We start from the raw sequence: 27,045 nt of genomic DNA, 5'->3' as shown, positions 1-27,045 counted from the left end.
TTAGTCAGTGGGACCCTTTGCCTTGATCTTTTTCAGTCCCTAAATCCATGTATATATCATGTGTTAACCATATGCAAATGAACAAACTTGAGGTCAGGAGGGTCTGTGGAGACATTGTTGGAGTTCTCGCTATACCATGTGGTGTGGCTTTGAGCATTATGTGAAGTAAAACATTGGGAGGAAAAAGAACTGCAGCAGTTTTCATACATCATTGTCCTTTTAAACTCTTGATATGGGAACCCCCCCATTATTTAGATGAGGCTAAATGCTAATAAGCTCAGTGTCTACTTGAGCTATGCTCTGCTGCCAGGAGGCCTAATTGTGTCACCCATTAAAAGTCTTGGCATCTTTTTAAAATTGGAGGCCTGGGGAGCGTGGTGTTTCTTTTTCCATTTTTTCCTGTCATGCATCTTTCTCTTGAGGAGAAAATGCAGCCTGGCTACATCTTCTGTGATATGATTCTCATTTACATAAAGCCTAGCTAATCAACTTTCACAACAACAGTGAGGTAATGTCTAGGCAGGTCTTTCAGGAAAGCACAACTAGAACATGTCCAATTCTATAAGAGGCAACTAATCAATAGAGTCTATATAAAATGCTTGTCATTCCCAGAGTCTTTTGGCAGGATTGACAAGTGGCCTCATAGGTTTTATTTTTCATGAGTTTCCGTAGATGTTTTCCTATATCAAAGTACAGGTTACTGTATGGGTCAAATACAACTAAAAACTCAATTTCAGCTGTGTGTATAAATAGCTTGGAGATTTATGGAAATACTCATCATTGGACAATCTCTGTGATTGTGCTCTTGGTCTCAGTGACACATTGAGTATGTGGTTGACGGGGAGGGGCATGTCTCGAAGTAGGCAAAGGCCTACCGATATATTTATTTTTCTCCTGTGAGCCTTTTGAGCAAGCTCTCCTCGTCAATCTTGACCTGTCAAAGAGGGCCAGAGGTGGGAGCTGCCATCTCTCTCTCACAGGGGCCACTGTGTACATGGGGACCCCAGGGTCAGGGCCTGGATGCTCCTTTAGTAACTGTTGTGAAATCACAACTCTCTGGTGGGAGTAGTCCTCTCATTCTGCTCCCGCAATGGGGCAGCACCCTGATTCAATGCCTTTTTAAAAACAATGTTTACTCCTGGTTTAGCAATTATTTCATAGGGCTCGGAACACTCAAGTTATTCAACTCAATATCTATTTGTACCTGGTTGAGTTCTTCCATCTTCACTTACCTCAACCCTTCTTTTTAAACATCAGCTGTCAGTCCTCTTGGCTGACAGCTGGGGTAGTTTTCACCTTGTACAGAAACCTGTACATGTGGCTTCAGAGAAGAGAAGAAAATAACCCAATCAAACCAAGTTTGTACATGTGCTCTTCCATCTGACACGCGTGTGTTTCTGATCTTACAGTTTTTCTGGAAAAGGAGAATGTTTCCTGTTTGAGCAGACTGGTGGGTTCACCAAGGAGTCGGGGGGGCTCGGGTTGCTCAGCCGACGTCTGGTTCTGCTGAAGCAGATTCCCCACATCTCCATCAAACGGCAGTCCTGTTTTGGCATGACTCTGAAAACTGACCCCGGTAGTCATTGATGTCTTGGGCTCTGTAGATGAACTGAGGCTGAAGCACTTTGTTTTGTTCTCCTCCAATTTAAAAGTGGCAATGGATGCATCTTGTAAAATTGCTCTTTTATTGGATGTTCATTTGATTCTTTTAACTTGAGATAAAAAGTATTTTACAACGACTTAAAGCCGGAGTATACAAACATACAGACCTACTTGAAAACTGATGATGAATATTTGTTTATCCTCTCATTAGTTTAACTGCTTCTGCCCACCGAGGTATTCTTTTTCTGATGGCACACCTGGACAGCGTGCACACAGATGTGCAGCAGTTCATGTAGACTTGCGCATGTTTTTACTTCTTGTTAAAGTCTCTGAGCGCAGCAACAGTGTGTTGAGGAGGGTCGTCCTTTGACATGAGCAGTAGGAAATCTTGTGTTGATGTTCTTGTACTTGAAATGTGATATCGTAGATGGGTAGGAGACTGTGTGTGCGTGCGTGCGTGCGTGCGTGCGTGCGTGCGTGCGTGTGTGTGTGTGTATGTGTGTGCGTGCGTGTGTGTGTGTCTGTCCTGCCATGTCCAGACTGGTTCCTGTCTTGCTAATAAAAGAGATCTCTTTTTAGTTTTGGATACTGATCTCCCCACACAAGTTTAAAGTTCTCATTCACGGTTCACACTGCATTTGCCCCTTAATGTCTCACAGCAGGCCCTCAGTCCCAGGCCGTGATTCATGGAGTGACAGGTCTGCCTCTGGCTGCCATAAGGGCCCAATCAGACAAGGTTTACATGCAGACAAAAACGTGTTGGACCAGCACTTGGATGCATGCATCTAACCCCCTGATTGAATATAGTTTGTCAATGACATTTTCTCTATGTGGCATGATTAAATTAGATCGTTCGTACATGTAGAAATCATGGTAGTATCATTCTTTGTCATGGTGCATTCTTTTTTTTTTATTAAGCTTTCTGCTCAATCATTTGTATACTTTTTGCTCCTTGTACATCAGCTGCACGTGTATCCTATACTCAGCCTGTTTTTTCACGAGGTGTGAATTTTTGTTTTGCCGTATGAAGACAGAAATGCCTGTGAGAGTTGTCATGCAGAGTTATGGAGGCAAGAATTTATCCTAAGAATTGTTTTGATTGCAAATGCAGAATTATAGCGGTCCTCCCTCCAATTCCCTATCCCCCCCCCCCCCCCCCCCCCCCCCCGTCGCGTAGAATTGTCTTCCAATGCATTCATTGCTTTGTATGCTTTGTTTTAGTGTTTTCGGGCACTGTGCTGTAAAGGACCCCCACCGCCGAGACCAGAGTATGATGTGGTGTGCATTGGCCTGACAGGTGCTGGAAAGACCAGCTTGCTCTCACGCCTCTGTAGTGAGAGCACCGATGGCATAGTTCCTACAACAGGTATGTGGTTATAAGACATGGATCAGTGGAAAAGAAGGCATAAAAAATTAGGTACAACAGCAGAGGGTGCATGCTTATCTCCCTTCGCTCACATGTGTTCTTGCAATCTTTCTCCTTTTTAGTCCTTTGTGATTCGAATCTGAAGGACATCATGTTCTTGAAACAGATAGATAGTACTATCCAGGTATTAGTTTTCCAATAGAGGAAGGACTTTTTCCAGTCCCAGTGTTTGTGCCAGAATAGATGTCAGGATGTCACCTGCCAATACTTGTTTTTTTTTCTTCTTCAATCAAGTGGCAGGCTGGTGTTATGTCCAGAATAGAAGGAGTTTTCAGGGTTTGCACATCATTCTTGTGGTAGTCAGCACTCTGCTTTCCATATATGCAATCCCTCAAGAACCCTGACATTCCTGTCTCCTTCGCGGGCTTTGACAGCAGCAGTGTTGAGCTGTTGCAGAAGTCCCACTTTAGATTTACTCTTTTTCCAGGAGAAGCTAAATATAACGTAATTCCCAAATGTGCTGCCTGTAACAGTTAGTTTGCATTTTTCTGTGTCAGGGGGTGTGTTAGGTGAGTGAATAGCTCTCTGCGCCTGCTGATGAGTATTAGATTATTCTGTTATTATAAAAAAGTTATTATTATAAGCCTTAATAGATAAATTAGAAAATTAGTGTTCATCTCTGAAAGCAGATTTAGCTGTCAGCACTGTCCATCTGCCAAATGTACAGAGGGAAGAACAGGAAGGCCAATAAAGGGGGAACTCTCCTGCTAATATTCTTACTTCCTGCTTTATAATTGTGCACTGTTGTAATGTACATAGTGATTAATTTAGATGCTTGTAAAATCATAATCTGCTTTCAAATCTCTCCTCCTATTTGTAAATGTTGTCAGGAAATGAATTCCCACCAAGACAAGTTAGCATAATTTGAGCAACATTAAATTTGCCCTTTAGTGGGTTTCTCCACTATTTCCCGTACGCAGCCGCATAAACAAACCACATAATACACGATAGTACTTAGTTGTATCCTCCGCTAACCCCAACATAGAACAAAACACTTTTCTGTTTAGCTCTTCTTGTTTTTCTGTTTTTCTAAAACTGGACCACACAAAGTGTTTTTCTTTCATGTTTATAACACAAATATGTTGTCAGTCCTGTGTGTGTTCACCAGCTGGTTTGGAAAAGGTACACAAAATATCCCGGGGAAACCTAATGATAAAATTGATTTCTTTTTCTTTCCTTTTTTTTCCTTTCTTTCTTTAAAGAAAAAAAAATCCACTTTCTCACTATTGAAAAGTAAATGGAGCCAGCATTCCTAAAAGCTGACTCTCATCACTCCTAGCATGTGCTGGACACACACACACTGACACGGAGGGAAGTACAATTTTTTTTTTTTTAGGTGATTGCAATGATGGATTTTCATTGTTTTTTTTCCTCTCAGGTTTCAGCATCAAAGCAGTACCGTTTCCAAATGCCATCTTGAATGTAAAAGAACTTGGAGGTAAGAAGTAAATGCAGGAATTCAAGTTTGTAACGTCTGTATTAGATGAAACGGAGTGACCCAGCAATGAAATGCTGTGGGCCATCGTAGACATTAACAGGTTAACTGGCCCCTGTAACAGTAACTGCATCATGTGATTATTGGGATTTTCTGTTTTCTTTGTATTACTGTAGGGTCTTTACCTTACAATATAAAGTAGGCAACGGTTATTGTGCCATAATGAATGTTTTCTTTTTTGAAATCCGTACTTTATGATCTGTTTACCCACCAAACTATGACCAGCTTCTTTTTCCAATGACATCATTGGAATATTTTGTTCCTCGATTACAAAACACTCATATGTTGCACAGGTATACAAAAGTCCATATGTGACCTGTTAGATATATACTTTAATGGTTTGTCTGTCTTTAATCTGTATTCACCCCATCTCTTCAATTGAAATTTACACAAGCGGGCACAAACATCAAGAATGGGGAAAAATGTTTCTTTTTGTGTCCTGTAGCATGACATCTTTCAGACACAGGCGTGTGTGTGTATAGACGTCAGATGTGTTAGTGTGTTTGTTTTTTGGTGTGTTTTAAATTTCCAATGCTGAACAACGTGCACCGTATTATTCCTGGAAATGTACAACCCTCGAGGAAGCTATTAAGTTGAGATGAGGAAACCTGAGGTGGAGGATGGGATAAATAAACAGAGCTAATGCAATCGAAGTCCTTAAAGAGAGCCTTGAGAAATAAAAGGAATAGATTGTTTTGTAATTTCAGTTTCCTGTGCATGACAGGTGCAGTGCATATTTTCAAGGATCACCCAACTTAGGCGTCTGAAAAGATGAAGCACACACACTCACACAAATGCAAAAAGAGGCACTGGGGGGGGACCACCAACGAGGGAGCTACCAAATTTGGACAGAACGCATTAGGGGTTTTGTTTTTTGTTTTTTTCCCCCCCAAAAGAGGTTTTTCTGGATTGGGTCAAAGCCAGTCTGGTGGTAACAGTGGTAACATGATTGTGGTTGGAAAAACACTGGTCCCACGGATGACACACTTGATTTAGAGACGTTAGTATAGGCTGCCACCACAGAAAAGCGTGATGAAATCTGTTCTCTCTTTCTCTTAGCCCTCCTGCCTGAACACTTACTCCCCTGCTCCTTTCCTTGTAAATACACAGAGCACAGGCAGTTGAGTGATTTATGTTGCCATCCGATATGGATGTATTGGAGACGGTGAAAACAAGCACATGTTTTGATGCCTCTACTAACTACCTTTTCTTTTCTTTTTTTCTTTCTTCTTCTTCTTCTTCTTTTTTTTTTTTCTTTTTTTTTTGAGGATATTGGATATTGTGTGTGAGAAAAGGTGTTGATTTGCAGCCATTATGTTTTCCCTGCACAGGCATCCACCTTTTCTTCCAGTTGTATATGACGCAAATATATAATTGGAAGAGTTTGTGTTCTTGCATAATTTTCCACTGGTCAGTTTTCATGCAGAGACCCTCAGAGTGTCTTCTGATTATGGCAGGCTTGTTCTGCACAGTTTGAAACTTACTCAACACTTCCCACTTCTGTCAGTATTCTTTTATTCCTCCCCTTTCCCTATGGCTTTAAAACAAGCAAACATGCCTGCTTTAGTTTTATGTTATTTTGCACTGCATCAATGATGCAGAAAAATGATACAAGATGTGACGCACAGACATCAGTGTTCCTGACCCCGAAACCCTTGTTTTACACAATGCCTCTGTGGCTTGTTCTCTTTACTCAGCCCTGACTAAGGCAAGAGAAGACGCTCTTGTTGAGAAGTGTCAGGATGTGAAGCACTTCCCGTGTATTTCCTTCCCATGCCACCAGAAAGCCTATTGAAGATCAGTGAGGTACTGACGCTTAACAGTCAGAAAGGTAAAGCTAGTTTTGCGTATTTAGGTGACGTATGTGCCCTAGGTCAGATGACCTGTTTGTCAGTATTTGTTTGTTTGAGTAGAGCACACAAACCATTTAAAAGACACAAAGTCACATAAAACTTCCTCACAAAAGCTCAAGCATTCAAGCATTTTATTTTTTTATGTGCTGTTCTTCATTTCCTTGGTTTTGTAAGTCTCATTATTGCTCAACCTTTTACATCTGGGAGACAAAGGTAGTTTCAGCTGAACTGGAAGCGGGCATATGGGAGTATGTTAAGGTCAACATTTCTGGCACACAGCAAAATCTTTCATAAGTTGAACTCGTGAACATATGAGGAGAATACAAACTTGACATTATCAGAAATTGTCCTTTGTCACGTGTAGCAAGCAGCAGGAGATGTTTTGCATCAGTTTTGTTTTTCTTTATTTCTATAGTGCCAAATCACAACAACGTTCACCTCGTGGTCCTTTTATATTGAAAGGTAAAGACCCTACAATTACACAAAAAACCCCAACAATCAGGTTAAAGATATTCCATGCAGCTGATTCTGACATTTGCACGCACAATCACCTTCATTGGGTAATTTCTAGGAAAATTTCTAGATCTGGCATAAATTCGAGCATGGTACAGCAAAAGGAAACCAACCAGCAACAAGTCAGTTTGTGAAAGCTTTTCCTACATAGATATTCAACAATTAACTATAAGTGTTACTGCAAGATAAAAGCGCTTATGAACCAAATAACTCCGACCATGTAAAGTTAGAGTGCAGTTTCACTGAGTGCTGAGGTGCATTGTGTGAAAAAGTCACCAAGACTCTGCTGAGACCCAGTAACTGCTGAGTTAAAACCTTCTCTGCCATTCACATCAGCACAAAAGCTGTGTACTGGGAACTTCATGACATGGGTTTCTATCGCCAAACAGGTCCTCTAGGAGCATATGTATAGGTGACCCTGTAATTTTGATCATATGGTGTTGTACTTGGAGTTTGCTATAAAAATATAAAAGGACTGGAATGGTTGTGCATTGGTCATGCACAACTAGATCCACCTACATGGTGGATCTGTGTATTGTCACCAGGGGATAGTATCAAAATATGCAGAAAACAAATGAGCTACGCTTATTTGTTTGGGCTGTTGTTTGTGCTTTAGCTTAGCCTCCACTACAGAGAAGGCAGAGGTCATAATGTACGTGTGTTGTTTTGCGTGGTGAACTCTGCTCTTGCGTTCCACCTATGCAAGCTATCTGTGCCTTCAGGCAGCACAGTGTTGTCTTTATTTTTTCTTTGTTTATGGAGTACTGCACATAAGCATGTTGTTATATTGAGCTATACTAAGCCAGTAAATCTGTACTTAAAGCATAATTAGCTTGTATTTTACTTGACACCCGAATAAACTTTTTTTTCCCAAGGCTTCTGTGCTTCTGCATATTGGCGAACTTAACTATAGCATTAAACTATAGCATGTGAACTGCATGTGACCTACAGTTCAGTGCTGTGTCTGAACTCTTTCTACACGTAGCATGGGGCTCTGGAGCCGATCTATCCTGGCAATGTGCTGCTCACGCTGTAGATTCTGTGTAGATGCCGCATAAGTCTGGTTATGCATTTTTAAATCGCCGTGCTTTGAGTGCACTGGACCAGATTATCATATCTACAAAATGTCCTATAGACTAAAGACACAAATCAACCTTTGGGAAGGCATGCCCTGATGGATGTTACCAGGCGGGGCAATATGTTTGTCTGAGTCATGCATTTGTTACTGACTTATTTTAATTTGTTCTCCTTTTCATCCTTAACTCTGATTTTTGTCTTTTCCTTCTGCCTACCATACCTTCTGATCTTTAAAATTGTGTCTGTGTTGTGCTGTTAGATGTTTTCAAGAAAAAAAGACCAAAAAACTCCCCAAAACAATGCCTCACTTTGTTTTACTCCTGTCAAGCTTCCCTTATTGATTTAGACACATTGTCTGGCCTTGATAAAACACCCTGCTCGTATCAGACAAGGCTTGTCTGTCGTGCCAGTCAGTGTATTTAGCTTGTAAATAACTTCGTAATTTCCACTTCTCTGCAGGATTGACAAAACTTTGCTGAGAGAAGAGTATGACAGGATGAAAGGACAAAATAAACACATCCAAGCCTGATTTAACTCTAACCTGGAGAAGATGAATCTGAATAATTTGGATTCCACCTCCGAACAAGTTATTTGTAAATTAAGATAAATGTGCATGGAAAAAGAGCAAAAGTGTGATCTCACCGCAGAGTCTGTCTGCTCTCAGAGGCGACAAAATCCAAATAATCTTCTGCTCTGTCTTAGCTTTTTATTTAAATAGTGACACAGTCAATCAGTGTCATCAGTATGCCATGCTGTATTACCCTCTCAGGACTAATTAGAAATTATAATCAGGCGTTAAATAAATAAATACCCAGAGAGAACTGTGCCTTTTTAATTCTAGGATGGAAGCATGAAGAGATTGATACTGTTCATTTATTCAGTGGACAACAACACTGCAGCAAAACTGCATCATTTTTTTGTACTTATCTTCAGTCTGACACACATTAGCTACTGTGCCAGGTATGAGGATTAGGTGGGAAGGGCACCTCCAGTGTGTGTGTGTGTGTGTGTGTGTGTGTGTGTGTGTGTGTGTCTACATGTGTGGACAGTGATGTGACGTCAAGTCTAGACGGGCCATTTCACAGTGTGCATTCATGTCACGCAGGGACAGCTGATGAAGTGACCCTAATAGTCACAACACACTGCTGTTGTTCTGTAGCGATGTGGCTGGAGTTAAGAATTTAGACATTTGATTTGAACAACAGCGGTGCATCTTTGTACATGCAGAGGTGTTGTTAATACGGGCTGTAGACTATTTGAAACAAGGCTTTACATTACTTTGTTATTTTTCATTACTATACATACGCTATTGGTGATAGTTAATGAATATTGATTTGGTGTATGATGTTTAAGTTTGACCTTTTTATTTCTAGATTAGCATGTGTGTCTGTGTGATCATGTTAATGACTGTATACAGGTGCTGCATGCATCATTATTATCATATAGTTGAAAAAGAAATCTGAAAAAAGGCCTTAATTCTTAAAGTTCCTCTTTCCAAGGTAAAACATAGTGCAACCATAACATCTTAGTAAGTAATAATAATGGTTGTTTATTTAAAAAATACTACAAAAGTAGTTTATTTAAATAGCATTTGGAGCCTTGCCCAATTTTTTTTATGAGTAGGATTTATCGGCTTAATCATTAGAGGTGGGAATCACCATACAACTCACAATACAATATTATCATAATACTTAACGCACGATACGATATTATTGCAATTTTTAAAAATATTTTGCGATATTCAAATTCTGTACATAAAGGTAAACTTTATCAATATTCATTTTATCTAATATCAAAGGCTCACGCTCAATCTTTCTCTCATTTCAGTCAGTTTTATAAACTGAACGGTTTGTATTACAGTCTAGTCCAACTTAACTGAATGCAACCATCTGGTACAATTATAGCTATTCTGAACTATGCAATTGATGAAAACTATGCAGCCCATTCAGCAACTGAAGAATTTGAAAGTAAATTAAAACAAAATATAATTTTACATTACATAAAAAAGTTTTAAACTTGTTCCAGTCCACGAAAAAATTGTTTGTAACAAAATATCGATTTCTGCTGTCCCTGTATCGATACATTATTAGCAAACAAAATATCACGATACTACACAGTATCGATTTCCCCCCCACCCCTATTAATCATGTGTATGAATAAAGTACAGTTACTCATTCAATTTTCGCCATTTGCCAATGCACATTTGGTGCACATAGGTGAAGATTTAGTAGTTAATTAAAATTACACAGTTTCTGTTTATGCCTTTAATTGGTAAGATGAGGAAAACGATCACTGCAAATAAGTAGAATTTAGAAGCACTTGTAAGTGTTTTCTCATTTTAGAAGCAAGTTTGCGTTCATTTATCCCTCTAAATTCAAATCAAATTCAAATTTTATTTGTCACGTACACAGTCATACACGGTACGATATGCAGTGAAATGCTTAGACAACTGCTCGTGACCTAAAGGGGAAAAAAAAGGAAAAGGCTATGAATAAGATAGGAAATAAATATGAAAAATTAAAAACGGTAAATTTAACTAGGAAGGAATAAAATATAAATTAAGGTTAAAAATGAAATAACTGTACAACACAAATTAGAATGAAGGGTAAATTTAACTGGGAAAGAGTAAGATAAAATATATAAATTAAAGTTGAAAATAACTGTACAACAAAATACACAGTATAGAACTATATAAGAATGTATGAAGAAATATAAATAAATAAATAAATAAATAAATATATACACAATAACAGCAGCTGTACAAGTATTAACTGGAAATGTAGAATATAGTGTCCAGTGTTGTGCAATCCACATTATGTCTTGTGCAGTGCAAATATGCTTAAAGTGATTTAAGTGATGAAGTGAAAACAATGTCCAGAATGTCCAGTGTGTGTGTAAGAACTATATGTGTGGGTCAGTACTGTGTGGTGGTGTGATTGAGAGACCGTATCGCCTGCGGGAAGAAGCTCCTCCTCAGTCTCTCTGTGTTGGTCTTCAGGGAGCGGAATCGCTTTCCTGACCTCAACAGAGAGAACAGTCTGTTGTTGGGATGGCTGAGGTCCTTCACGATCTTCCTGGCCTTGGCCTAGTGTCAGTAGCCCCAAATAATTTAATGTTGCACTCAGTAGCACCCACTTGGAAAAGCTGTGGAATAAACAAAAGTGATTTGCATTGTTCAAAATATTTTGTAGACACATTTCTGCTAAGGACAGACACACTTCAGTTTCAAGTGAATGTCAGGCTACAGCAGTGGGATAGATATGAATCACTGTTAACTTCCTTCACAAACAATAAAGGATTCAGCATATCATATTAGTAAAATTATATTCATGTCATAACATTATATACATACGAATATGCACACATGCTGTCATTTCTGGAGTATTTATGTCAGTGTCACTGGTATGTCTCAGTTGAGAGGACTACTGAGATGTAGATGTCATTGATCATTTTTCAACATGAAGCCTTAAAGGGGCACCATTTACCCAAACCTGTGATTTACCCCCAAAACCTGAAGTAGTTTAATCCCCTAAACCTGTCCCAGTAGTTCTTGGCCAACCCACTCTCCACAGAACAATGGACTAACTAGGACACAAGTGAGATGAGATGAGCAAGACAGATTAACATGACAGAAAATTTAACAGCCAAATTTAGCTACCAAGCGCATCTCTGAACAAAAACACCACATAGTAGTTACTACTGACCATATGCGGTTCTCATTCCTATCAAATATCCCCACTGTGTGTGTAAATTTACCCTGAAAGAAGCTTTTGCTTTGTGTGGGGGGGGAAAAATCCAACCACAGTGAAGTAATTTGCATTGCATTTAAAGCGGATGATGGAAGCCACAGACTGTTCTGGTTTTGGAGTTCTGAAGTCTGGAGTGTAACCGATCTGCATTTGAAGCCTTATTCAAGCATATTACCTTCCTTCATGTTCATTGTGGTTAAATGGTGGATCAGAAAGAACTCATTCGCATCCTCAGGGTGCTCTGGGAATGCCAACTTTTGATGTTGAAATTTCTGAAATATTGAACATTTTCAGTATTTCAGAACCCGTAGATCAGAAACAAGCAAGATCATCTAAATATTTTTGTTCATATTAGTGCAGGAAACTGTTTGTGTAAGAGAGGTGGGTAGTGTCATATAAACATCAGTGGCTTGGTGATTGATTATTACACTTTGAACCACTCACATTACTTTTCCATAACCGTAAACAGCTGTGTCAGTTACAGTGGCGCATGATGAAAATGGCTCAGCCATCGAAGACCAGGGTTACACACCCAAAAAGGAAAAGTTCTGCCAAAATATTACATATAATAACACCAGTCAAATGATTGCTTATAGTAACATCTGCCAAATTATTGCATACAGTAACACAGTCATTTAGGATATTTTGTGAAGCTGCATTTCTATAAACAATTACTGTTCATTGTGTGCATAAATGAAAGGGATTAATGTGTAGGCTGACAGATGTACTGACAGTGGAAGTGTTTTTTACTCCTCACTCCAGTTCCAGCCAGGTCATTCCTTAGTGAAGTAAGAAAACTTTATTACAACAGCTTTGCTCAACAGTCTCGCTCGTCACTCTGTTGTAGCAATTTTCCTCAGTCTCTGGCACTAGCATAACTTCAAAGAGGATTGCTTTCCGGGATTTATTTTTCAAAAGTTTAAGACCTAATACTGAGTTTTTGTTTAAGGTGAAAGCTGCCAGAAAACTTAAACCAAGAAGCAAAACTATTTAATAAGTTATTGCTAAACCTGACAGTAAATCTGAGACCAAAACAAAAAGATCAAGCCCTCACAGTAGTCTTATTTATACCAAAGGAAGTATAGGGTGGCAGGGTTTCAACTGTTGAAATGTATTGTTGAAATATAGAGCACGGCATGCTGTTTGAATTTGTGAAAGAATTCATAAACACAGGCTATTGAATGCAACAGAAAGAGTCTGAATTCAAGCTGCTTTTAATTTTTGCTGCGTATTGACTGCTTGACGTTTTTCTGGCATTTGCATCCAAGTTTTGTTCATTAATTAAAAGTCAAACACAAAATCAGAACATGCTGTTACATGTTTGTACAAATGGCAAATGTCTGCTTTTCCCACTTTCTCCTCTAACGGGGATCGTAACTCAGACAGAATCTTAATTTTGCCGTGTTTTCACCTTCAGATGGTGTCCGTAAAGTGTAACCACTGAATGCTTCAAAATAAACTGAAAAAGTGCACTACTTTCTGTCACATTGAGACTAGGGTTTTACAATATTTTGTAACGCAAGGAAAGTTAATTGTTTAAGGAAGATGGAGATTACTACGGAAGGAACAAATGTGTATTTTTACCCTCCACTAATCTACAGATTCTTTTTCTTTCTTGATGATGAACTAACTTTAATTCTATGGTCTTTGAAATATTAAAACTAGTCAAAATGCCCTTTTTAGAATATCTTCAAACCCAAACTGGCAACTTAAAATAGCCTTGTTTTTCACCACAAGCAGAACATTAAGTATCACTAGTGAAAAGTTAGAGAAAAATTTGCAGAAATATGACAGAAAATGGTTTGATTAAAAAAAAAAAAGTTATTTATTTATAGATGATTAACTAATTAACTAAGCAGCAGACCTTTTCAGGTGGAAAAGTTCTGACATTTCAATAAATTCAAAAGCCTAGACCTATATCAACGTTCATTGTCAATAACTTTGAGAAAGAATGTGAAAATGTTTTATGCGTGTGGAGAGTTGGCTGCATTAGTAATGCATGATAACTTCATAAGTGTTTCACATAAGTGTCCTGTTGCAGTTGGCTGTGCATGTGCAATGAATCATCAAATGCATGCAAAACACAGCAAGTGTTCATACAATATAAGTAAGATTCAGATTCAAGGTCTTTGGGGCATGAATTTAAGATTCATGGGTCCCAGACCTCAAACCATGCATACTTTCATATGTTTTATTATTTTATGCAGTACATGGAATGTGTTAGTACTTTCCTTCCTTTTTGCTTTAGCCTCACATGCTGCAAAAATGTGCACTCGCCAAACAAAAAAAATATAACGAGTCAGATGTGTTATCCAGCCATTTAATTTCTGAGAAGTGACTCTGATGTCAGACTCATAATAAAGCTGTTTCGCTAGTGTAATTTATTTTATTTATTTGTTGTTGGGTTTTTTTTTAGAAATTCTGAAATCTGAATGCTTGAGGTGTTTAGGGAACATCTGTAATTTTAGCTGCACTCCCCACTACTACCAGAAAATTCCCAACATGTGTGAAATTGCAGCCAAATTTGGGCAGACTAAAAATAAATGAAGCGGTCTCCCCAGCAACTCAATTCCTGTCTGTCAAAGCAAGTGACTAATACAAGGTCAGTTTCCATTTCATTATTTAGAAATGAATGTCTTGGCTAGCATTTGTTTTTGTCCCCGGGCCCACTTCAGGTGTTTTGCATTTATTACACACAACTACATGCACGCCATTCACTAAATGCATCCTTATGACTATTCTCTTTTACAAACCTAAATGTTATGTGCTTGTTTCTGTCTGTTATGCTTTCATAACAACCAATTGGCTTCATATGAGGTGTTCAGGGAACACTGGTAACTTGGAGTGTCTGCCAGGTGATTAGCATTTATGATTTGTAAATTATACAACAGAAAATTGCAGACATTACACTTTCCCCTGTGCATTGCATATCTATTTGCATGAACATTGGTCACACACGATGTTTGGGCACAACAGCTTGGATCATTAGCAAATGTAATTCTATTGCTATCAGCAAGTGTGCAATCAGCTCTTCCTGAAAGGGAACATTTGAATGAATAAGAGCTGAACCAAAAGATAAGTGTGAGGGCAAGTAGAAAGGATGTTGAACATTCATAGAAATGCAAATTGTAACTTAAATTAGAAGTAAATGGGAGGCATTCAAGGGAACACAAATAAAATTGAAAAAGGAAAAAGTGATAGTATTCAGCTGTGAATTCTTCTTCTGTAGCACCCAACAAAGCATACCATAAGATTTGACAGCGCTATGTGAGATTCTTTCAACTAGCTGATTAAAAGGACTCTGTTCAGATGTATTGTTTATCCATGTAATTTGTCATGTTCAGGCAGGGAATCTGTCATATTGGAGGCAGGCATTTTAATGTTACTTTTGTCAGGTTTTACACATGGAATAAGTGAGGCAACAAGCAGTCCAGTTCATGAGTCAAGACTTGACAAGTTCACTAGGAGCCGTGACTGTTACTGACATGCTATTTTTAACTTCTCGTGATACAATTTCCAGCTTATGTCTGCTTGCAGTCTAAAACTATAAAATGTGTTTTTAAATTATTATTCTACGTTCTTTTTGGTGGATATAAATAAAAGCGATACATGAAAGTTGTCAAAAACAGAGAGGAAAAACAAGCAAAGAGATGGTCTGGCGCACCGATGGTGCACTTTTAAAAAATTAATCATATGAGTAACTTCCTCCAAGAATCATGACATCATGTTTGCAAATCCTGCTCACAGACCAATAGGTGGCAGAAGCTGCCAACAAGATCCGACGAGACATGACAGACATTCCACCATTTCCAGGCAAAGTTGAGAGAAGCTTCCTAGTCAATCTCTCAAGTGCCACTTTGTCTGATAGCTTTCCACTCTAGTGAGAGGTGTGAGTAGAAAGAGTGGGGGAGGAAGGAAGGAAAGAAGAGAAGGAGAGCATGAGAGAAAGGAGGTAAATGTCACTGAGAGCAATTCGTGATTTTTAAACATTTGCCTGCCTCACAGTTCGTCACTTCTTGGCAATTAACTTACTATGAGCAACTATAACAAAATAACAATTCACAAGATTGCAAAGGAAGGAACCTCACCAGATGGAGAGGGATAATTTTAACCAGAGAAAGTACATCTTCTACAATCAAGTGAACATACTTGTGTGTATAGTGTACATAGAGACAACAACTTTATTGAGCGTGTAAAACAGACATTTAGCACCTGTTAATAGAAAACATGTGGAAAGGGCAGTAATCATTTGAGTGAATACATTTAAAAGTGTGAAACCAGACAACAGCTATTCTTTTTATAATGTGATGTGCAGTAAAGTGTTGGTGGAACTTCAGCTTTTTATAGATTTCATATAAGAAAGAGATTTGTTTAGGAAAAACAACAACCCTTATGTGCACTTTGAATTTGTAAAACTAAACTTTTTGTTTCAAAATTTTGTTGGAAATGTGTACTTTCCTCCTCATACATTCCTCGTGAGGATCAGCAGCTGTTCTCAGTTTGGATTCAATCAGTTAAAATGAATTATTCTTATTTCATAAGACAAGACCCCTAATGCTGAAGGACCAAGAAATGAAAGAATATTGCCAAGATATCACAGTTATTGGTTATTCCTTACTGACTTTAAGAAAAGTGTTGTCAGAGTAAAAAATGATGCACATGGAATGGCATTCATACAGTGCTTTTCTAGTCTTTTGATTCCTAGCCACATGTTACCATACATTCATACAATGCTTTGTTCTGTGCCTTTAGGCACATTATTTGCCTCTCCTCTATGCTCGATTTAGAATCACAGTTTAACCTAAAACGCATGGGTTGTTTTTTGTTTTTTTTTTTGGGTTTTTCTTTGCTGTGAGGCAATAGTGGTAACTACTGCAACACCGTCCCACCCATGGTGAGATTTGCCATAAATAACACCAATTAGACTTGCTGTAATTACAAAGGTACATTCAAGTAGTGTAGATGGGTTTGCAAAAGAGAGGTTCAGAGATTTGACCAGACTTTGTGTTGCAGCTCTTAATACATAACAGGTTGATTCTTGTTTGTGTGGTGGACACTGCTGTTTGAGGTTATTTTTGGCAGGGGTTTGTTCAGTGAAGATTGTAAACCAACCTTTTTCCCTAAAGTAGCCCATCAGAAAAAGTCCCAGGAAATAAACAGACAGAAGTTATTAGCTGAAAATGAATATTTAAATCATTATAAATGATTACATGTCTGAAAAGACACTCCCATAGATACAATCATATAACACCTATACTCAGACTTTCCATTTATACAGTTTGCGTTAAAGATGAAAAAAATTGTATGCTACCCCCTGTTTTTAAAATTCACCAGTTCCTATTGGGAAAAAGTGCAAGTTTGCCTTGAAGAAGTGATGTAGGTAAGATGATCCAAGAATCAGGGAGAACCTGCCACAGTTGTTTGGTGGATTTAGGTGATCTCAATTGCTGCTTCTCTTCTTATAATCTCAGATTGACTCAGTGATGTTGAGAACAGGACTCAGTGGTGGCCATGCCATCTGTTGCAGGACTCGCTTGTCCTTCTTGTTATTGAAGATGATTCTCTAACTGACAAGCATGTTGATGATGATACTTTGTGGCAGTGATTAGGAATTATTTTTCATAGCGGACGTCCAACAGTTGGTGCTGTAATTAAGGACATTAACCATTTATTTAACATGTTCATTTAAAAGTAAGCAAAGATGACAAATGACCTTTAAACTATTTCTAGAGTGGGAAGTTAATTTTCCCAATGGGAAACTGGGGCTGTTGTGCAGGGTTACACCAGTAAGCTGAACTCAGTTCTGCTCAGTGTTAATTTATTAATATTGATTTAATTTTACAAACTACTATCACTGTAGATTTTAGAATTAGTCAATGAAAATGTGAAAAAGACAAAAGTACCAGCATTTTATCGCTGTTTAATGAGTATGTGCAGTTTCTACTAAATTTCAGACTTTATGCAAAGTGCTGTTGCTGTTTTGTTTGTAGTTAGTTCGTTTTTCTTATTCAGTTATAGAAATCTAGTCTGTTTTGGACTTGAACAAGTGTATTGAATTCACATTGAGTGTCTAGTAAATTGAAGATCTGCCTTCTATTCTGCATCTGAGAGCTCTGGAAGCTTTACCTACCTTCTCACAAAGCTCTCAAAATTGCGTCCTCGGATCCCATTTCTTTTTAGCAATTTACCCAGGCTGAACCCTCTGTCAGCTGTGTGGTAGTCTATGTCACTATGTTCAGTCTCATGATCCTCCAGAAGTGGAACAAACTGTCTGTGATTGTCTTGCACTGATGAAGTTGCACTGATACTACGTCAACAACATTCATTTTAGAACTGACTTTCACAACACCTCCTGAGGTGTAATACATTGCAAAAATCTGAATTTCAGTTCTGGGTTCATCTTAAAAGTTGGAACATTTTTCACTGTCAGATTTGGACAGCCATTGCTTGAAACACCTGCCAGTTTGTCCCATTTTGAGCCCCAGAATATCCAGGTGAACAAATCACTTCCTGTTGTTGTCCCGAATCACTAAGCTGGTCTTGATGGACCAAGCCCCATCCAGGGATGAACCAAGCTTTTTCCTTGTTGCTTTTGCAACTTTGCTAGCAAAGGATCAGATGTCAGTTCCTGTTCTGCATCAATAATTTGTTTGGTTTTGGGTTTTGTTTTTGTTTTTTTGTTTTTTTCTGTGTTTAGTCTCCTAATGACATTTTAAACTGTAATATTTAATAACAGCAATCCGCCCTCTACCAAGTAAGCACCCAGCTTTAACTCAGACTTCAGTAAATAAATATTTAGAAGTCCAGGTCTTGTGGAAAAACTCTACGTTCTTCATCAATTTTTCTTTAATGTGAGCTGATGTCTTTCAGAGCTAGTATAACTTGCAGCTGTGAAACATCTGGTCCAATGCATTTACAGTGAAGCTGCAGTCACTTGCACACGAATATATGTAAATTTAAAAAAAAAAAATAGCATTGACCTCCAAAATAAAGCAACAAAGCTGTATTGTGATATCCAAAACATAGCAAAATTATTAAGCCATTCACTGATGAGGATTTTATCAAAGTGTTTGGTGGCTGAAATGGGACAAACTGGGTGACGTATACTTATCTATGTTTGCATCCTAGTTTCCTATTGATCTCACATGGGCCGCTCAGGGACAGTCAAAGAGCCGGATGTGACCTGAGGGCCGTACAATGCTCTGCACTATATGGACAAACGTAATGGGCCACACCTCTCTGTCTGTTTTCAATCCCTTTGCCTCAGGTGTAATAAATCTAGCACCTAACCATGCAGTAGGCCTTTAGAGACATCTGTGGAGGAATGGGTCATTCTAAAGAGGTCAATGAATTTGAGCATGATACTGTAATAGGATACTATGGTTGAAACACTAAGGTTACATTAAAAGCTTTTGTGTGTGTTTATTTTGTTATTAACTAATTATTAATGTCTTTTCTCAAATTTGTTTTTACAACTGCAACCTTTGCTGTGAGTGAAAATTAGAATGGAAGCAGAGGAAGGTGGCGGTCATGTCTGACTCGTGTTGTCAGCATCTCTTTGGTTGTTTTGGTTTTACACCAAACCGATTCCTTAATCCATAATTTATATATTTGAGTGTTATGTATATTTTCTTTTCATTAAAGTTAATTTACAAACACAAGAATTACAAGTGTCATACTTTCTAATATAGAGCTCTAACAGTGGCTAAATTTAATAGCATCACATCCGTCCACAGGAGCTGACAACATCAAGAAGTATTGGAGTCGTTACTACCAAGGATCACAGGGTGTAGTCTTCGTACTGGATAGCGCATCATCAGATGAGGACCTGGAGGCGGCACGTAATGAGCTCCACTCGGCTCTGCAACACCCACAGCTCTGCACACTACCTTTCCTCATCCTTGCAAATCATCAGGACAAGCCTGCTGCAAGAACGCCAAACCAGGTAAGTTAGTTTGTTGTCAGTGCTGCTGCTAATGTTTCCATTTGATGTTTCTCTCAAAGTTCAGTTTGTCTTGCAGATGTAAACACTGCCCCTTACACGTCTGGGTTAGTAAAGACATCATTTTGCAGAATTCATTGCACACACTCATATAAATATACACATACACATGGATGACCCTTTTCTTTTTACACTGAAATAACTTGTTGTATACAATAGGCCCATTAGGGCTGTCACACAGTTTACTGTGGACAACATAATGACTTTTGGAATGTTAACATATTGCCAGATATTGAAAATTGTGAAACCTAAGGATGAAATTTCTGTGTTTTTCATAGTAGTGGAGTTCTGGCTTTTGTGTGTCAATGGACTTTGGGTTTTTTGGGGGGGGTTTCCGAAGGCAGTCTGGTCCCCAGCAAAGGGATAAACTCAGATTATTAAAGACCTCTTTAGATTAGTTTAGTAGTAGAAAATTCCACCAGACCTGTGTCTTTTCCATTTTTTTTTTTTTTTTGTCTCTTTCACATTTTTGTTGCTGAATAACTTGGGTGGGGAGAGAGCAGTTAAGGAGATAAGATAAACTTGCATCTCTATAAATGCATATATACATCACACTCTCAGTTCAGCAGTCAGAAATATCCATCTGTTAATTTAATTTCAAAGCATGCCCAAGTCCAAGCATGAAGGTGTTGGGTATATACAGTATGTTGCTGTGAAATGATCCTATAGCAAGGCATTCTGTGTCACCTATCTCATATAACAAAATTTAGCACAACATAACATAATTAGCAGCATTATATAATTTCCCCCAGGTATCAATAAAGTATTCTGATTCTAAAGATCTTAATGTAATCAATCAGAACAACCCGTGTGACACCCTCACCTTGGGACAAAGTTGATGACTGCTTGTGTTTTGGGTATAAAGGACAAAAAGGTCAAAAAATTCAGTTCTAAGAGACTCTAAGAAGTCTCTTAGAGTAGGATGTTATATCTAGCATTTCTTATCCAGTGCTCACTACATACGTTTTAAAATCGTGGACACTCGCTCTCAAAATCACAAACACACACAGAAATATATACACACATACATCATGTTTAGGGTCCTATTTGATGTTTCTAAATGATGACAAAGATGAATAGTTAGAGAGAGCACCATCTGCATTTCCTACCCTGGACCACCAATGTTGCTACTTCAGGGATGTGAAATCCACTGTGGGAAATGAAAAAGGGATAAGCTGTGAGACTGATTCTGTTGTGACATAAAGTAATTGTAACTAAAGCAAAGATGTTACTGCTGGGCTTCAGAAAAATATTGCATTTAGGTGTGCGAGCAGTTAATTTGAGAAGCAAACCATAGTCTTTGGTGCCACAATAATAACTTTTGTGTTGTGCTGCAAGGACCTCTAACTAGGTTTATTAAATATTACTTGCATTCGTATTTAGTGGAGCAACTGGCTTCACTCTTCCAAATATAATCACACTTTGTTCATAGACAATGTTAGAACATGATGACCTGTCTCTAATTAGGTACAATGTTTAAAAGGGATATGAACAAACGTCACAAATACAATCAGTACTCGATATTATGACGCAGGAATCGAACACCAAACGCCAGCGGTTCAATTTTAGCCACACTTGTGAGTCAAAGTGCATGAAACAGGAGTGCAATTTTACAGATCAGCTAGCGGGTGTTGATCGCACTCTGAGCAGCAGAAATGAATAAAAGAATCAGCTGCAGCAACACACAGAGCAAACATTTAGTGTTCTGCAATGGAACGCAGAAAAAAGCTATGCACACATGTCAGGCAACCAATGAAAAGCTTTAGACTCTGTACAGATTTTTTATTTTTTTTGCACTCTGGAGCCCAACGCCACCAGAATCAGTTTTAACTTAATGTAACTAATTAGTATGGATTGGATGCACTTGAGCATGAGCCACAATAGTCACGGAAACCCACTCATCTTATTGATCATTTAAATGGCAACTGCTCGCTTTGAGCTCGACAACACTGGTCCCCTTGTTGGCCCTCAAATCATAGCAGATTAATTAATCTGCCTGTGGCCTGCCCATATTCTCTGAGCGGTCTTGGCGTGATGTGTCCTTATCAGTCAGTCATCAGTTTCTGATTTGGCTGAACTGTGTGCAAACACTGATGACACATGAGACTGACTTATGGGGATGGAGGGGTTGGATAAAAGTTGCCTAAAGGCCTTTTTTGCACCCCGTTGGAAGGCCCTGTTTAGTTCATCATGAAAGACTTGCATAAAACTAGTTGTTCAGGATTGATGCAGTTGTTTTGATACTATGTCTACTATCAGCTGAACGTCACTGGGAATTTGAACGTTTTCCATGTTGCTGTTCTATGTGTGTTTGTCATAGTATTTCTGACTTAGTTATGCATGCACTTGAATTGATTACAGATCATAAGAAACTCCAGCTGCAATTTTATTTTAATTTCTATTTACTTTACCTTCTATGCTCTTGTGTATATATACATCGTGTCTAGCACGTATGACAAATTGGTGATTAACATAAAGCACTGGAATCTGCTGTGAGTGATAACATGTATTATTTAATTGAATTATTCTTATGGTTTATTAATATACTTTGACAGAATTTTTCACAATGGTTAATCCAGTTTAGATACCAAAGAAATGCTATTTCATGTCCATATTTGTATTCGTTGTAATCTGTTTGTGTGTTTGTATTTCTATGGTCATTATGAGTGTTACCGTCCCTGTGTGCACATATCTGACTCATGCCTTGTCACTGAAGGAGCTTAATGTTCAGTGACTCATAAATAATCTTTGCATAAGACAAAACAAAATTTTAGACCAACTGTTAAAGAACCCTTTGTTTCTTTGTCTCTGTGTTATATATAGAGCTAAATATCTTTGATACTGTAATGGAAAAGAAAAGTGGAAACAGAACGGCTGAGAGGAAAACTTCTCTATACGTTAACTAAACATTTGTTCAGCGTCCACAGGGGTCTCTTCCTGGAGTTTGTTTCCATTTCTGCCAAGGTTCCCATGATATTGGTTCTAGTTGGAGACATAAGATAAATTATGTGTGTTTATTTATTCAGCATTTTTATGCAAGAGGAAAATAAGTATTGAATCTGAAGGATGAACCATGGTCCAGTTCTGATGCGTATGTGTCTGTCACAGGTGCCTCAGGCAGTGGACAGCCCAGATGTACACAGCAAGATGATGCATGTGTGTTCTGACAACTTCCTGTCATAGCCAACACTGAGATTTTCCGAAAATTGGGCTGTCTCACCTCTTATGTCCAATGAAGTCACATGGGCCAGCTGTTGTGCCCCGTGCCAGTCAGTGAGCCTTTGGCGCCCATGACGCCACGCATATTCAGTTTAAAGGGGTAGTGTGTCTAGATATTAATGTGTATAATTAGGATGATTAAAAAAACACACACCAGCCACTTTATGAAGTACACCATTAGGGCTGCCACAAACGATTATTTTGATAGTCGACTAGTCACCGATTATTTTTGCGATTAGTCGACTAATCAAATCCATTGAACGTAAAACGTACAGCTTATTGCACCAGCAGCATCTGCTCTTATATAACTATCATTAGCTTACAGCTTTAAGTGTTTAAGGTGCTAACTAAAAATAAAGACAAGATGATAGTTTATTCAATTTTAATGAAGTTTGCAGATTGTTTCGGTGAAGTTTAATAAACTCCTTGCTATCTAAACTATAACAGGAAACCGGAGTAAATTCTGGAGCATCTCACACTTCTGATAATCAGCTGTCTGCTTGAGGTTTATTCAGCTGTGTGAAAACTTTAACTTTAATCTCAGCCAAACCGATTCACTCAGGAACAAATAAAATACAAAAAAAAAGCCAAACAATAAATTTTTTAAGTTATCTAAGTGACTCATATATCATGTTTAACCTGAGTAGCGAAAGACGGCGGTGGGTTTGAAAACGATTTGCCGGGAGTCCGGTGTTCTCACGGCTCTAGTGAGCCTTGCCCCCGGCTCGCTATCGAGCTAGTGGGTAACAGACGTCTCCGAAAACGTCGGAGCGCTTTTGAAAGTATGTGGTGTCTTCATTCATTTCATTTTCATTTATTTGTTCATTTTCAGGCACAACAAATACCTATATTGAACATAAAATGCACAAAACAAAAAACAAAAATTGCCTGAAAAAGGAGTGGGACGAAGAAAACTTATTAAATCCCACCCCTATACTCACTCATCAACAAAAAAAACAAACTTCCCGCAGCTACGCCCATCATTGCATACAGACCCATCAACAGCCCCGGGCACATACAAGCATCTAAACGGCAGCTCGCAAACAACAATTAGAGCCTTCATAACTGAATACAGAATATATAAATTATAAATTGCATTACCACAGGTAACAGGCAGTAATAACTACAAGTAACAAATACATATACATACATATATATCTACACACACATGTACATATATGTACATACATACGCACACTTTTTTTTTTTTTTGGAATCCATACCAGCAATGGTAAGAGAACAGACATTACAGAGCACACTAAAAGCATCATTGAGTATACTGTGACCAGACCAACTGTTTGTAGAGAAATTTAAATCTATGAATATTTTTGCATTGTTTCAATTGTAAACTCAGACTGTTCCAGATTTTCACACCACATACAGACACACAAAAACCTTTACGGGTTGTTCGAGTTCTGGGTAATTTGAATTCTCCAAAGCCTCTCACATTATAAACCTTTTCTCGAATTTCAAATCTAGTTTGTAAATTTGCCGGTAAAAGTTTAGTAAAAGCTTTATACAAAATTATGGATGTATTGTAATTAACCAGATCCTGGAATTTAAGTAACTTTGCCTGAAGAAAGAGTTTGTGAGTATGATCTAGATAACCAGCCTTGTGAATAATACGCAGTGCTCGTTTCTGTACTGTGACTAATGGATTAGTTGTATTTTTATATGTGTTTCCCCACACTTCCACACAATATGTAAGATATGGAAGAACCAGAGTACAGTACAGAGTACGAAGTGCATCTTTATCAAGGTATGGTTTCACTTTGTTCAAAACTGCGAGGCTTCTGGAAATTTTGGTTTTTATGTGTCTGACGTGGGGTTTCCATGAAATTTTGTTATCAATTACGACTCCCAAAAATTTGTTTTCACTCACATTATCAATTGGTACACCTTCAATGATAATTGGTAATTCTACATTATATTTTAAATTACCAAAAAACATTGCTTTAGTTTTATTTATATTTAATGATAATTTATTTATGTCCATCCATTTTTACGGTCATTACAAGATCAGTATAATCATCGCTACTGAAAAATATGTTGGTGTCATCTGCGAACAGTATGAGTTTAAGTACTTGAGAAACATCAAAAATATCATTTATGTATACATTGAAAAGTTTTGGTCCCAACACTGACCCTTGGGGAACACCACATGTAATACCAAGTTTCTCTGAGTGGTAATGCCCTATGCTAACATATTGTTCCCGACCCGTTAGGTAACTTTTTAACCAGTTACCAGCTTTCCCTCGAATACCATATCTTTCCAATTTATCCAATAATATTGAGTGATTGATTGTGTCGAAGGCCTTTTTGAGATCAACAAAAATACCAACTGCATATTTATTTTTATCCAGTGCATCAGTAATTTCTTCTACTGCCTCAATTATCGCCATTGAAGTGGTTCTTTGCGTTCTGAAACCATACTGACCAACATTTATTATTTGATGTTTTTCAAGGAATTTTTCTAATCTTGAATTAAAAAGTTTTTCTAGAATTTTTGAGAATTGAGGCAGTAGAGAAATAGGCCTATAATTGGTAAAACTGTGTTTGTCATTACTTTTATATAGTGGTATTACTTTCGCAATTTTCATTTTTTTTGGAAAACAACCAGACTGAAATGATAAATTACAGATATATGTTAAGGGACTAGCAATATTCAGAATAACCTGTTTAACTACAGACATATTTATGTCATGATAATCCATTGAAGACTTACTTTTACATTTCAATGTGATATTTATTACTTCTTGCTCATTTGTAGCTGAGAGGAACAGTGAAAAGGGATTTGATTTTATATTACTGATATTTTCATTTTTATGACACGGGATGTCTGCTGCTAGTTCAGGGCCAACATTTATGAAGAATTTATTGAACCCATCGACAATATTACTCATGTTGTGATTTTCACCATTTGCATCAGTAAAATAGTCTTGATAAACTGAGCAGATATTTGAGGTTTCCATAGCTACATTCTCGCCTGAAAATATGTTAAACATTTATTTTGTGACCCAGAAAGAATAATAAGAGTAATATTAAAACTAACTAGCTGCCGCCATTGTTCGAAACTGAGCTGGGCTGCGCTATGAATTCTGGGACACAGCTTCTTCTTCTTCGGGGTTTAACGGCAGCTGGCATCCTTGTACATGCAGTGCTGCCATCTTCTGTTTCAGTCCGTTATTACACTCTTAAATCCTACTACTTATTCCTGCGTCTTTTGGGATCTTACAAAGCTTCAAACGACACGTCGACTATTAAATTAGTCGTCGACGATTTTAATAGTCGACGTAATCGTGACTAGTCGACTAATCGTGGCAGCCCTATACACCATAGTAAAGTGCTTGCTGGACCTCTGTCTGCCTTCAGAAATGCCTTAAGTCTTCATGGCACCAATTTTTGACAAGATCATGGAAACATTCCTCGGAGATTTTTCATCCATATTGCGATGATGGCTTTACACAGTTGTCAGCTGCATAATCATGATGCAGATCCCGTTTCATTTCACCACAGCCAAAAGGAGCACTACTGGTGACTGTGGAGGTCATGTGAACAGAGTGAATTCAAAGTAATGTTCAGGACATTAGTTTTAGATGATCAAAGCGTTATGACGTGGTATATAGAGACAGCAGTGATAAAGATGAGTAGACTGTGGTCATAAAGGGATGGACATGGTAAGGTATCTGCTTCAAGGTTTGAACTGTTGTGTATTCAGAGATGCTCTTCTACATAGCTTGGTTGCAACAAGGAATTTTTCTTCTCTCCCTATCAGCTCGAAGCTATCTGAGCATTTCCTTCTGACATCTGACATCAGCAAGGCATTTTCTCCTAAAGAACTTCTGCTCACTGATTATTTTTTCTCCGTAAATGCTAGCAGTTGCGTCAAAATCCCAGTAGATCAGCAGTTTCTGAAATACTCAGACCAGTCTGTCTGACACCAACAACCACACCATATTAAAAGTCACTTATATCACTTTTCTTCTGCATTCTGATGGCCTGGTTCAATGTTAGAAAGTCATCTTCCTGCTTAAAGACATTGAGCTGCTGCCATGTCAGTGTTTGTTAGGTACACCTGTTTAATTGGCAGTCATTAACATCTAATCAAA

The 27,045-nt window shown here is 38.1% G+C and overlaps 1 protein-coding gene across 3 annotated transcripts in view; it reads left to right on the top strand.

Moving 5' to 3' along the window:
- LOC146621548 (ADP-ribosylation factor-like protein 15) overlaps positions 1–27,045 on the top strand; it is a 109,559-nt gene that overhangs the window by 40,729 nt on the left and 41,785 nt on the right. For all 3 annotated transcript variants that reach the window (XM_085367456.1, XM_085367455.1, XM_085367454.1), the window contains 3 exons: positions 2,824–2,968; positions 4,407–4,466; positions 19,452–19,660. In XM_085367456.1, coding sequence (XP_085223582.1) covers positions 2,824–2,968; positions 4,407–4,466; positions 19,452–19,660 — 414 coding nt within the window. The remainder of the gene's footprint in view (positions 1–2,823; positions 2,969–4,406; positions 4,467–19,451; positions 19,661–27,045) is intronic.

Source organism: Diplotaxodon limnothrissa, linkage group LG12, assembly GCF_057381915.1.
Source record: "Diplotaxodon limnothrissa isolate DT_005_m linkage group LG12, D_limnothrissa_male_GT1.1, whole genome shotgun sequence".
Classification (NCBI taxonomy): Eukaryota; Metazoa; Chordata; class Actinopteri; order Cichliformes; family Cichlidae; genus Diplotaxodon; species Diplotaxodon limnothrissa.
This window is presented reverse-complemented; position numbering and strand designations above follow the sequence as displayed.